The sequence below is a fragment of the Ammospiza nelsoni genome, chromosome 8 (assembly GCF_027579445.1).
Source record: "Ammospiza nelsoni isolate bAmmNel1 chromosome 8, bAmmNel1.pri, whole genome shotgun sequence".
NCBI classification, from domain to species: domain Eukaryota; kingdom Metazoa; phylum Chordata; class Aves; order Passeriformes; family Passerellidae; genus Ammospiza; species Ammospiza nelsoni.
In genome coordinates, this window is record NC_080640.1 from 24,896,523 (window position 1) to 24,908,839 (window position 12,317).

Genomic DNA, 12,317 nt, shown 5'->3' on the forward strand with positions numbered 1-12,317 from the left:
GTGAGGGTGCCCAGGACACAGCCAGAGCACTGAGCAGGTGAGGGTGCCCAGGACACTGAGCAGGTGAGGGTGCCCAGGACACAGCCCAGGACAGCCCAGGGCACTGAGCAGGTGAGGGTGCCCAGGACACAGGGCACTGAACAGGTGAGGGTGCCCAGGGCACTGAGCAGGTGAGGGTGCCCAGCACACAGCCCAGGGGGCACTGAGCAGGTGAGGGTGCCCAGCACACAGCCCAGGGGGCACTGAGCAGGTGAGGGTGCCCAGCACACAGCCAGGGGCCTGCTGCCAGCAGGGAAAGACAAAAAAAATCCAGCTAATTCAGGATTTGATGCCTTTCTATAGAAAGGGGGCATACTTTACAGTATATAAGTAAGGGGGATAACTAAATTATTTAGAAAGGGTGATAACTAAATTATTTCTAATTCCGGTAAATGGTTGTCGGCAGGGAAGAGTAGAAGAATGTAGTCACATATATCTATATTCCTATTCACATAATTAATTTTAAGTGCAAAATAGTTTGCTAAATTGTTAGAATTATGTCTGTGAGTGGACTGCATAAGGCAATCCCTTATTCTTCTTTTACAGTAAGCACAACTCCAGTTTGTATAAGTTTATTCAAAAGTGTTTAAAATCTAAATATTTCAGGAGAGGAAATGTCTGTGACTCAGATGTAGGTATGTCCTCACTGCTATACATTCAAGAATCAGAAACTTAACAGATATATGCCACAATGTGTTATCTATGAAAGCACAAAATCATCTTTTTAGACAAAATACAAAAATCTGAATTTATATGTCCAGAAAAATGTGATTTAAATAACAACCGAGAAACTCTTCTTGCATTTTAACTTTGATTGTAGCCTCCTGATTACAATTACCTTTGGAATTGAGGTGAAACTAAGGCCTTGATCAGCTTAATCACAACAGTTTGCTATGCTAGTTTTGTCTATTAAATAGTCTGTCTTCATCATAATTTTTGTTTTAAAAGATCTTCCTCAGTGTTTCATACATTTAATTTCTGCACTCGATTTTCACATTAAGAGATTTTAAGCTTGATTTGTAGCCTGCAGCGTCTTTACTCACTGAAAGATAAATACACACAGTTTTGACTTTAAAATAATCAGACTAATCTGCTTCATGTATTATAAAGGCTGAAATATTTTAAAAAATTACTACTGAAATATTTTCATTAATAGTTTAGTTACTTGTAGAGGGAGATATTTATAACAACCATATTCAGTGAAATTTCTGTTAATATTTAAATGATTCTGAGCGTTTTTATACACTCTTTGTTTAAAAGGTTTGGACCTCTGCCAAAGCAGCATTATTAGATCTTTCTAAGGTTTTACATAATTGTAAAGCAGCCTTTTCTCTAAGGTACTGAACTCATTAATTTGATTTCTGGTTCTTACAGGAGTTCTAAGTGACAATTTCAACTTGCAGTGTAGTTATCTCTCGATCATCACCCTCTTTTCGAGTCCATCCCTGTGCCAGACACCCAGGTGTGAGAATTTTTCCTGTTCCTACCATTTGGTGCCTGTGTTTGCAGCCCAGAGCCAGGGAGGTGGCAGAGGAATGCATTCACCCTCCTGCAGCTGCCCAGGGCTCCAGGGCACAGCTTGGTGGCCTCCTCAGAGAGCCAGCCTGGGTGATTACCCTGGAGTGCTAACAGGAAGCTGGCAGCTCACCCAGGGCACCCAGGAGCACTTGTTCTCCCCACTTGAAGGGCAAATATTTATATCACTGACTGAGTGGCACAAGCTCATTGTTGTTGTTGGTTTACCTCTTTCAGCTTGTTCTGCCTTTGGAATAAGTGTGTGCCTGGGAGGAGAGTGGTCACAGCCCTGCAGGGTGGGCAGTGTTTCACAGCTCTGGTCATGCTGAAGCCACTGGGAGCCCTTCTTTGTGTGTGACTGAGCAGCTCTCAGGTGTAGGTGATAAACCCCTCCCCACATAATCTTCTACACCTGCTTGTAGAAGACACTGGAAATTCAATATAGCCCATGTGGTTTTATCTGATGTCATTAAAAGCAGAATCTAGTAGAATTTCTGAAATATTATAAAATATTAAAATTGCATAAAGATATCACTAATAATCTTTAATATTTCCGATATATTGTTTTGTATTTTATACAAATTTTATATTTTTTGCAATATTAATTGTGGTTTTTTATCCAATTCGACTGTATTCATCTCCACCAAAGTAAGAACTTGTCACTTGATTTCACAGAGACAAGTCTTTGACTGACATTAAGTGCTCTAGCTACCAATCAGAATATCTTCCTAGAAACAAAAGAAAATATGAATATTCACTGATACAAAAGAGACCTTGCAGACTTCAATCCCTTCCCCCATTTGGTGACTGCATTTACAAATTTACTGGACTCCCAAAGTTTTAAAACTTGTTTTTCTGTTCCCAGAATTTAGCCAGCAGTACCAGATCTGCGACTTTCCAGGCACAGAGTAAAAATTATTATATGATAGGCAATAATTCTGTAGTTTGGAGGCAAATAAATTATAATTTAAATACCTGCTAATTCAGATACCAGTTCCTCTTTCAGCCCATGCAATGCATTTTCAAAGAAATCTCAAGTGAGAGCAAGTTACAGACAGGGAGGCCACCACCTCCCACAAGCGTCTTGCTCAAGGGAACTTCTCAAGTTACCATAGCTAAAGTTACTGTAAGATTCACAGGGCTGGCTTGAACCTTCACACCATTTCTGTAGACTGCAAATAAGCCTTTTTTTTTTTTTTCTTATAGTATTTCTGCCTTCTGCATTTTTCTTCATTGTGCATTGAGGAAGTGCAGTTCCCCCTTCCCAGATGCAATAGTGAGATAAATATATCTGGGGGTTTGTAAGGTTTTCCCTACTCTTACTTCTCCAAAATCAAGATGTCCATTTATGTAATTTGGCCGGGCAGGGGGAAACAAGATTAGAGAGAAAAAAGAGGAAAAAATACCACAAAGCAACTCAGAAACTCAGGTATTTAAAGGAGCTAACCAACAAGGACATTGAAATTAGCAGACGGGAGGCTAATACAGCTTTCAAGTGTGTGGGTTCTGGCAAAGGACTTGCAGCCCTTATGGCTTTCAGGTGTGTGGATCCTGTGGCAGGAATTACACTGAGCACTGCATTCCTTAAGACACCTTTACTAACACCCCACAACCTGTGACATTCCCTGGGCAGCAGCTAAAGGCAGCAGTGAAGCAGCACAAGGAAACTCCCTGAGCAAAAAAAAAAAAAAAAAAATCCCTCTCCAGGTTAAAAACAGCCTCACACCTATCTTCACCCAGCAGCCAGTGGGAAGAGAGGAATAACACCAAAAGTTGCCACATGAAAAGTGAGAATATCACCCAGCCTGAAGGGCCCTGCAGCACAGCCCACAGCAGCAGAGCCAGAGGCCACAGCAGATGAACACATGCAAAATCAAGGAGCTGCTCTGTAGAAAACAGACACAGAGCACAGCCCACTGCAGGGAATGGGTCTGTGGGCAGCATTCCAGCTCCAGCCACCCTCCTGCAATGGCTGTGTGGCTTCACTGGGGAGAAGGGAGAGAGTGCTCCAGGCCTTGAGCCGGGCAGCTCCAGCTGCCTCCTCTGAACTTTTTCTGTGCTTGTAAGATTTGAAATTAATCCAAGATCTGCTGATGGATAGCTGGGTTTCATTGAGGATATCGTGGCCTCAATCCACCAAGATTTGTTACTAGACATACACTGGTAACACAAACTCTCCTTACAAGCCACAGAAAAAAAATTGAGCTGATGGTAATTTTAACATTGTCACGTACACAATTGCTGGAAATTATTCAAATTTTCTATTCTCCTTAGACATAAATACTCTATCAACCCAGTTTCCATCTTCACCTTTGCATAAAGGTCAGGATTTAGTAACAAAACCCCAGTAGCACATGCTTGGACAAACCTGAGGCCTCCTCTGGTGAGCTGCAGTCCCAATGCCGACAGCACAGGCAGCACTGCAGCCCCTCAGGAAACCTCCTCACTACTGGCACTAGGGACTGGAGAAAAAAACCCCTTCAGGCCCTGGCACCTCATGTATTCACCCACTGCACAGCTTTCAGGTGTGTGGGTCCAGGAACAGGACTGGTCACCCTGATGACTTTCAGGTGTGTGGGTCCTGTGGCAGGAATGGCATTGAAACTGCATTCCCTAGGACACACCTGTTAGCACTTAACAGAATCAACACACATTAACTCCTTCCTAAGCACCCTGCTCTTTCTAAAGCATTGTACATGGAAAAAGATGAAATATGCATTCTGACGGCAGTTCGATTTCCAGTTCTCCTTTCCATCATATTCTTTTCAGCTTTAGTTTTGCTGTATATCAGTGCAGTAATCATTTTGTGTAATGATGCTCTGAGTGGGAGAGGAGGGCCTTAAAACTCGAAATTGTAAAGAAAAAGACTTATCCAAGGGTTAGGAAGAGTGCTTTAGGGTGGACAGAGTGTCTTACACCAGCATCAACAACTGCAGCTGAGCCAAGGGGGAAAGGCAGGCTGATGCTCTATGGAGGATCCTGAGGGTACACAGAGAGAGAGAAAGAGCAGGAGCTCTTCTGGGGTCTGCAGCCCAGGAAATGGGATTATTTTTTAGGCTGAGAAAGGAATAGGCCAAAGAGGCTGACACCCCTATGCTGGCTGAAACAAACGCATCTATCCAGAATTAATTCCTATCTGCAAGTAAATAACGCAGCATATTTTTTGCTTTACAGCTTCAGACTCCTGACATGGAGGAAGTCATGGTGGAAACAATCCTGGCCCCGTGGGAGATCCTGCTGGTGATTTTTGCTGCAGTGCTGGTGATGAGTGTGCTGATGCTGCTGCCCCCAGCTGCGGTGGTGATGTGGAGGATGAGACATGTGCCACAGATCTCGCTGCAGGGCTCCGTGTGAGCCAGCCCTGCTCCAGCACTGCCCTGGCAGCATGGCTCACGCTGACAACACCTCTCACTACCTGTGAGCCACCCCAGAGCACTGCCTCTGCCAGTCTGCTGCTGCTAAGTTCCTGTGAGAAGAGTTTTTTGTGTGATTTTGTGGCCATGAGCTGCAGTTCTCCACACTTTGCCTTCCATGTTTTGGCTGGGCTGTAATTACTGCTCTTGGCTCAGCTCCTACACTGAGTTCCTCTCTTGTGTTATAATGGACTGAAAGAGAAGTAAGGATAATGCAGCACTGTATTCCCTTAATTAATATCAGGAATAATTAATATCCCTCTCTATAGTTACAGTGTAAATATTACCAAAGCCTTTAGCTGACTGACACTTGTGCAGGTGGATTTATCCAAAGCATGTAAGATACTCTGGGGAGGCAGTGGTTTAGTCTGGTTGTATTGCAAAACCTAAAAAAAAAATAAAATTTCAGAGAATATTTCAAGAAGTAAGCCTCTCCTGCTTCTGTTGTTTGATCTGGAAATTAATGGTTTAAAATAGTATTAAGTTCTTTCATTCTATATGAATTTTCCTCTTTCCTCAACCCCCTAGTGCCAGAACAAACCCCATCCTGGGGCTAGAGCAGGAGCATGAGGAATGGTCCTATGCTCAGACAGGCCAGACACCAACAAGAAGTTAATGCAAACACACAGCAACCATTTACATGAATGAAATTATGCAAATGTACTCTGGGAAATAACATGATTAAATTTACTTTAGTTTTTAACTGTGTTATATTGGCTTATTGAGTCAACTCCCTGTCTCATTATAAATAATAACTCAGGTGGTGGGAATAGAACAAAACCTCATCTCTGCAAGTTTTTGAAAAACACCCCAGCAACCCAATCTCCAGCTTAATATCAGTTTCATGACAAGTGAAAATTAAGGCTTTCCAGCCTAATTCTTCCACACTGTGTGACACTATGAGGATTTATGAACCAAAAATGAAAGTTTCTGCTGGTTTACATATTTTATTTCCTCATAAAATAAAATATGAGTGACTTTTCTTTTGTTGATTGGTTTGGAAAGTCACTAGAATAGAATAACAAAATTGAGAGGAAAAAAATGGGGTTTAGCACCAGTAGAAAAATGATACTGAAAAGTACTCCAGATATTTTATCTGAGCATTTGTTGATAATGATTTGGCTGGAAAGACTTAAAAACATTATAATTTCATTTGATAGAAATCATTTGTTTGCCATAAATAAATAAATAAAACCAAAACTCAAAACTCATTGTTTTTCTTTAAGACTACAGCACTTTTGTCTCCAACACAATGACTTAATTTATTGCCACACGTTTTATAAGCAGCCAAAGCAGCCAACTCATCCCTTTTCTGGTGTAATTATCTGTTCCATTCACTGTCATATGACTGTCTGCCTCTGGACCCTAAAGCAGCTGGGGTTATTTATGGGGTTTTTTGTTTGTAGTGACTCAATTCTGAGCCTGAAATATAAGTATGTAAATATATATATTTGAATCATTTATCTGATAAATGAGGTAAAGGCCAATTTTACATCATGTACCACAAAACTATGTGTCTGAGAGATCAACAGAAAGAGGAGAAAGGTAAAGAAGGGAAAGGAAACACAAACAGATGAGTCTGTCTTCAGATCTACAGCTTCACTGTTTGCTCAACAGAAGAAAATTCAAATATTACCTCAAGCACAGATTCCACTGAAAACCAAGCAAGCGGTATCTACATTTCTTGTTTATATTTCACAATAATTCACATGCATACTGTTTGGTAGCTACATCTCCACAAATAAGCTGGATCTCCAGTGATAAGTTGCCCCTGATCTTCACTTTCACTTAGTGCCTGGGGGACAATGGACAGGTTTTCTGCTGTTGTTCTAGGCCCCAGACAAACAAGAAAGGAATAAAGTTTTATATCCCTACAGCCAGGAACTCTTGTCACTTACACAGCTGTAATGGTCATCAGAGCAGTAATAGTGACTAACTGGCAGCTGTAAAAGTGAGTGGAAGTATGGTCTTTTCTCAGTAAAGAGGACCCCTGACACAGGACAATTTCTGACAACAATCAGTGTTACTATCTGCCGAGATCCAGAAGAATTTAAGCCAATAGGAAGGTATCTATTAATCAACTGTTTAAAAAATCTTGCTTAATTCCAGCTAGACAAATTAAAGCCATAAAAGCTGTCTTCTCTCTTTGACAGTCTTGCCATGAGCTGCGTGATTAAATTTAGCCTGTATATCCATACCCAAAGCTGAGGTCATGACTACGATCTCCAGACCTTTAAACAAAATAAAAGCTGTGTGTTTACAGGTGCTAGCCATGATTTCAGTGCTCTGTGATGCTGTGAGAGGCTGGCTGTGCCCAGGCTGCTGTCAGTAGCCACAGGTGACACAGTCAGCCCCCAGGTCCCGGCTGGAGCCGTCGATGCCGCGCTCGGCCAGCTCTTGCAGGAAGCTGTTCAGCTGCTCTGCCTGAGCCTCAGGGAAGGCAGCCGTGTGCACACAGGTGCTGTTGCTGGGGAAATAGGCAGATTTAGCTCCACCGATGGCCACCTCAGAGGCTGGAAAAGATCAAAGATATAAATAAATAAATAAATAAATAAGCAGCTGAATTCACTTAGCTTTGTCCTGATCTTTGCACACGTACTGGAATTCCAATTTTCTAAAGTCTCCAGCTTGGAATAAAAGTGCCCAGATGCATGCTTGCTTTTATTAAGCCTTGGAAAATAACTAGCAACTGCCCTAGCAGCTAGGCAGTGTCAACAGTAAAATGCTTTCCATTAAGCATAGGAGAGGTAGGGTGGGCTTTTTGTGTATCTATATGCACATTTGTTTTTAAATTAAGGCAATAACAACAGAGTCATAGAGCCTGCTTTGAGTCACAGATTGAGCAATGGATGCAATGGGAGCAGTCTTACACTCCCACACAGAGCTGCCATGAAGATGGCAGCACTGCTGGCTGGGGCCCAACTGCTGGGCTTTATTGGGTGTACATACAGGTTTGGCCAATTTGCTGAGATTCTTCAACTATTGTTGGAAGATAAGCAGTTTTATATCCTATTGCTGTCTGTTCAGTGGGTCACACAACCCTTGTGCAACATGGGGTTTGTGTTAGGGTGATACCAATTCACTGTTTTTTTAAAAAAACAGGTCCATCCTCCCACAAACATTTGCATAAATGCCACATTTGGTACCCCAAGATGAAACAGCAGTGCCTTCATGAGAGTATTATAGCTAATGTGTTTTCTTGCTCATAAATTTGCCAGCTCAGCACTGGCTCTCACAATGTCACACATGAGAAGGCTGTCACCAAAAGAGAAACTTTTCCTTCCTCCTATTTTTTTGAACAGAAGCGAGGAAGCCTTGTGTGAACAGATATATCTGAGGAGCACTCACGGCTGCAGACTGCCAGCACCTTTTCCCCAACCAGCTGCGTGGTCCAGGAGAAGCCTGTGGCATTGCCACACTCCTCATACAGCCTGCTGCTCCTGAGGAACTGGAAGTCATAACCCTTGGGAAACAGGGAGGGGAGAAAATAAACAAACACTGTCTTAGGGCATGACATGGTAGCTGCAAGGGGAAGAAACAGGGCAGGTAAACACAAACACTACAACCTCTCCCAGCCCTGAGGGATATAAAACCAAGTATAGCAAGAAAATTAGGTTTTACCAAATAAGCAGTTGTAAAGGAAGGAATAGTTGCAGCATTATATAAGGCAGGAACGTTACCTGGTTGCACATGGGTTTGCAGTACTGAGTGTTGTCAATGGTCACACACACCAGCCCCCCGTTTTTTGGGGCCACTGGGCGTGGGCATGGAGGTAGCTGCTTGCAAACTTTTGGGTGGATAAAAAGAAAAAGGAAAGAGAGCAAGAAAACAACACCAGAGTGAAAATGGGCATAAAATCTTCCCCTTCCCAAGTAAATTCATTGACCTGTCTCTACCAGCTGGCATCATCAAAGCAAGCTTTTTTTTTTTTGTTTAACATTTTTTCATGCCCCCACTTTTTTTTTTTTTTTTTGGCCACATCCACTGAATTTCCCCCTCACTTTCACTATGACTACAGGATCAGCCCCAGTTACACTTTAGAGGCAGCTCACTGTGGCATTTGCATTCACAGCACTGACATTCAGTGCTATTGTAGCCAAAACTATGCAAATATTTCTTGGAGAAATATGACTGGCATGCCAGCTGCACGACAGCACAGAAGCTCTGGCTGGAGGGCAGAGCCTGCCCTGCTGGCCCTGTGACTGTGCTGCTGCTGAGCACCAGTGCTGGGGCTGCAGGGACAGCAGGACCCCCTGTTTGTGCTGCTCTGCCTCCCCAACCCCAGTGCTCCCTGTTGCTGACACATCTTTTATATTTTGCCCCTCCTCCCCTAAAGAAATGCAGACTCTTGGTTCATTCTGTAGTAGAAAAAATTTCCTCTGTGCTTCTGCTCTGCCCCTTTGTTCAACGCCCAGCAAAGGGGTTGGTTCAGGAGGGGCCTCACATTGCTCCTGAACAGGGCGCAGCAGATCAAGAGTTCCTTGCAGTGTCCATGCCAGGAAATTGACTGAAGCTTTTTCACCCTTGGCAATGATTTCAGGCATGCATTTTGAAAATTTCTGTGGAGATAGGGGAGAAAAAGTCTAAGTTGAAAAGGAAAACGTTGGAGCCTTAGAATTAACATATCTGTGAACATAAAGAAGCTCATGTATTTCTAGGTAGCTACTGTTATTTATCTCACTATACTGCTTATGTTCAAGCCACTTTATGTATCTGGAGCAGGGCCAAACTGGAAAATATATCTACAAGGACACTTTTTGGACGAGCAGTATCAGGAGCAAAGCTGTGGTAAGTCAGATGACACTGATGTTTTTCTGCTCTTGTGTGTGCCTCCCCTCCCCAGCGTGTACTTTGTACATTGCCAAAGCAGTACACGAGTTGTGCTTGCCCAGCCAGGGCAGGCAGACACAGCAGGAGCCCACCAGCACAGGAGGTGGGTGCAGAACAGACCCTGGGTCAGCCAACCTCTTACCTTGAGAAACCCATTCACATCATCTATGGTTGTACTTTTGCATTCACTTTGACCGGCAAAAGCTCGGATTTTGGTAAAATCTAAAGGACAAGCAGAAGCAGGTACTTAGCTAGGTCATGACTCATCAACAAACCCCAAATCTCACTTGTGCAGAGGAACTCTCCTTCTACCCTGCCTGTATCCTATCCCACAGTCCTAGTACCAGCTTGTATATCTGAGGTGATCACAGCTCAATTCTGAATAATCTGTACAAATATTGATTTGTTGGAAACAGCAATGTGAGCGCCTGTTTGGGGCCACTCAGGGCTGGGTTCCCAAGCAGGCCCTTCATTTCTCTAAAACAACCCTATTTAAATAATTTTTAGTTATATTCAAGACCATCTTACCTGCAAGAAGAGCTGCTAAACTTAGAACCAACAGTGTTTTCCAGGGGAGGCAGAAGCCGAACATTTCTCCCTGCAGGAGACCACGGGTGATTACTCGTTGCTTGTGGTGCCCCCAGAGCAGTCAGGCACAGAGCTGTGTGCCTGTGTGTGCCTAGCTGCTCACCCTGAGCTCAGTGCCCAGCACTGCTGGATCAAGGATTAGGGGGAGGCACACACTGCCCCACTTGTGGGAAGCACAAGGAGAGCTTGCCAGAACAGTCAGGGGAGGGCAAGGGCACGTCCTCGTTAGGGCACTGAGGCACCCTGGCTCTGCTGCTGCCAGCTCCACCGGGAAATGTTCAGATTAACTGGTTACTGTAAACATGTTTAGTGTACGCACTTTCTTGCATGCTCTGGCTCTCACCACCTTCCCATCTGTCTGTGTTTGCCTCACACACACACACACACACACACACACAAAAACACATACTTTGATAAAGAAGACATAATAATGCCTTAACTTGTATGTCATGCTCCAAGAGAAAGCTCAGAACATCAAATGTGAACCAATGGGTTATGGTCTGTATCCTACAGCATCCAGAGTTTGGCTAATTTCTTTTTTCTTTTCTTTTTTTTTTCCTTTTTTTTTTTTTTTTTTTTTTGATGAAGCCATGAACCTCATGTGCTTAAATCCATTTATGGGAAGAGCTGAATAGGTAGCAAAATTGCCACAAAGGTTCCACCTTTTCTACCCTGCACGTTTACTAGCAGATTAATCAAATTGTCGAAGAGGTATGCCTGACTCGTGTGTGAAATGCAGAGTTCAGAGTCACAGCCTGTCACACATCTGCACACACTGCCAGGCTTTGGGACAGCCTCACCTTCCTGCCAACCAGCTGGGCACACGCACCCCCCTCCTCTCCAACAAACCTTTAATGGTTGTTATTGTCGCCACCTGAGCAGAACTGTTCCTTTTGTCTGCAGCTGTTTCTTGTTGTTGAGCACAGACCTTCTGTTTTCATGTCATGGTATGAAACAAATTTCTTATTTCTTAATTAATTTTAAATTATTTTTTATTTTGTTTTTTATTAATTTGTTTTTATTAGTTTTTAATTCACTTACTTTTGCTGGCTGTAGTGTACTACATTATGACCTGGAGCTCCAAACAGCTTACCTTGCTGAGGCTGGCACACACATATTCCATACTCCTTGGAAGATAAGCAATATGCAGCCAGGAAAGCAGTCCCTGGGAAATCTTTGCCAACTCATTCTCTAAGATGCAGGTGGTCTTTAAGGTACTTTCCTGCCAAAATGTACCAGGTGGGTACCCAAGGAGACCCACTGATTAATGTGGTAAGTCCTTGGGAGATCAGAAGGTACACACAAACCTGTTTATCTCAACTTACACAGAACACAGAGCACATTAGCATAATTAATAAAAGTGGAGAGACCTCTGGCTTGACTAGATAGAAATTGTGTTTGTGACATACTTGAAAGGAATAAATGGCTGCTTATTCTTTAATGCTCATCACAAGCACTTCCTTGCCACCACCACATCAGTTCGGGAGGCGCTGTATGAAGACATTTATTCAGGAGATAAACACGGGGTGGCAGCACTTCTCCAGCCCCGATTTCTCAGAAGGCTGGCTGAAAGCATTAAGTCCCTCTTGGGGCCATACACAGGAAACCCTTGCATTGGAGGATTAAGGATTGGAGGATTAAGCCCTTGCATTGGAGGATTTTGTTGCCTACTGACAAACAAAACTATCACAGAAGACAAACGTGGTCCCACAACCTAAGAGTTACAAATAAAAATCTAATACTTTTCCACTGAATTTCCATTAATCACAAGGACTTAAGAGTGATCATACACCTATTAACAGGGAAATGCATACAACAATTAAAAAAAAAATTATGTTGGTAAACTAAATTCCTACAAGAGTAGAGGCAGCTGAGTTCAGATGGACCATTTTACAGCAGCATTAAAAAAAAAAAAAAAAGGCAACATAGAAA

General features: G+C 43.0%; 1 protein-coding gene across 1 annotated transcript; it reads right to left on the reverse strand.

Annotated features, from left to right (window-relative positions):
- Positions 1-6,166: 6,166 nt before the first annotated feature.
- On the reverse strand, positions 6,167-12,206 carry LOC132075944 (uncharacterized). Its single transcript, XM_059476718.1, has 6 exons — positions 10,326-12,206; positions 9,940-10,019; positions 9,412-9,526; positions 8,648-8,754; positions 8,316-8,430; positions 6,167-7,480 (listed from the first exon to the last, which is right to left on the reverse strand). Exons 1-6 carry the CDS (start codon positions 10,387-10,389, stop codon positions 7,293-7,295), a joined length of 669 nt encoding a protein of 222 aa, XP_059332701.1. The 5' UTR covers positions 10,390-12,206; the 3' UTR covers positions 6,167-7,292.
- Positions 12,207-12,317: the final 111 nt, after the last annotated feature.

Bases quoted from the DNA above. Each gene is read 5' to 3' on its own strand.
- LOC132075944 (XM_059476718.1), bottom strand. From the start codon at position 10,389: ATGTTCGGCTTCTGCCTCCCCTGGAAAACACTGTTGGTTCTAAGTTTA. The intron at 10,020-10,325 runs GTAAGATGGTCT...CTTGTCCTTTAG, and splicing joins TTTAGCAGCTCTTCTTGCAG to ATTTTACCAAAATCCGAGCT. The intron at 7,481-8,315 runs GTGAGTGCTCCT...GATCTTTTCCAG, and splicing joins GGTGCTGGCAGTCTGCAGCC to CCTCTGAGGTGGCCATCGGT.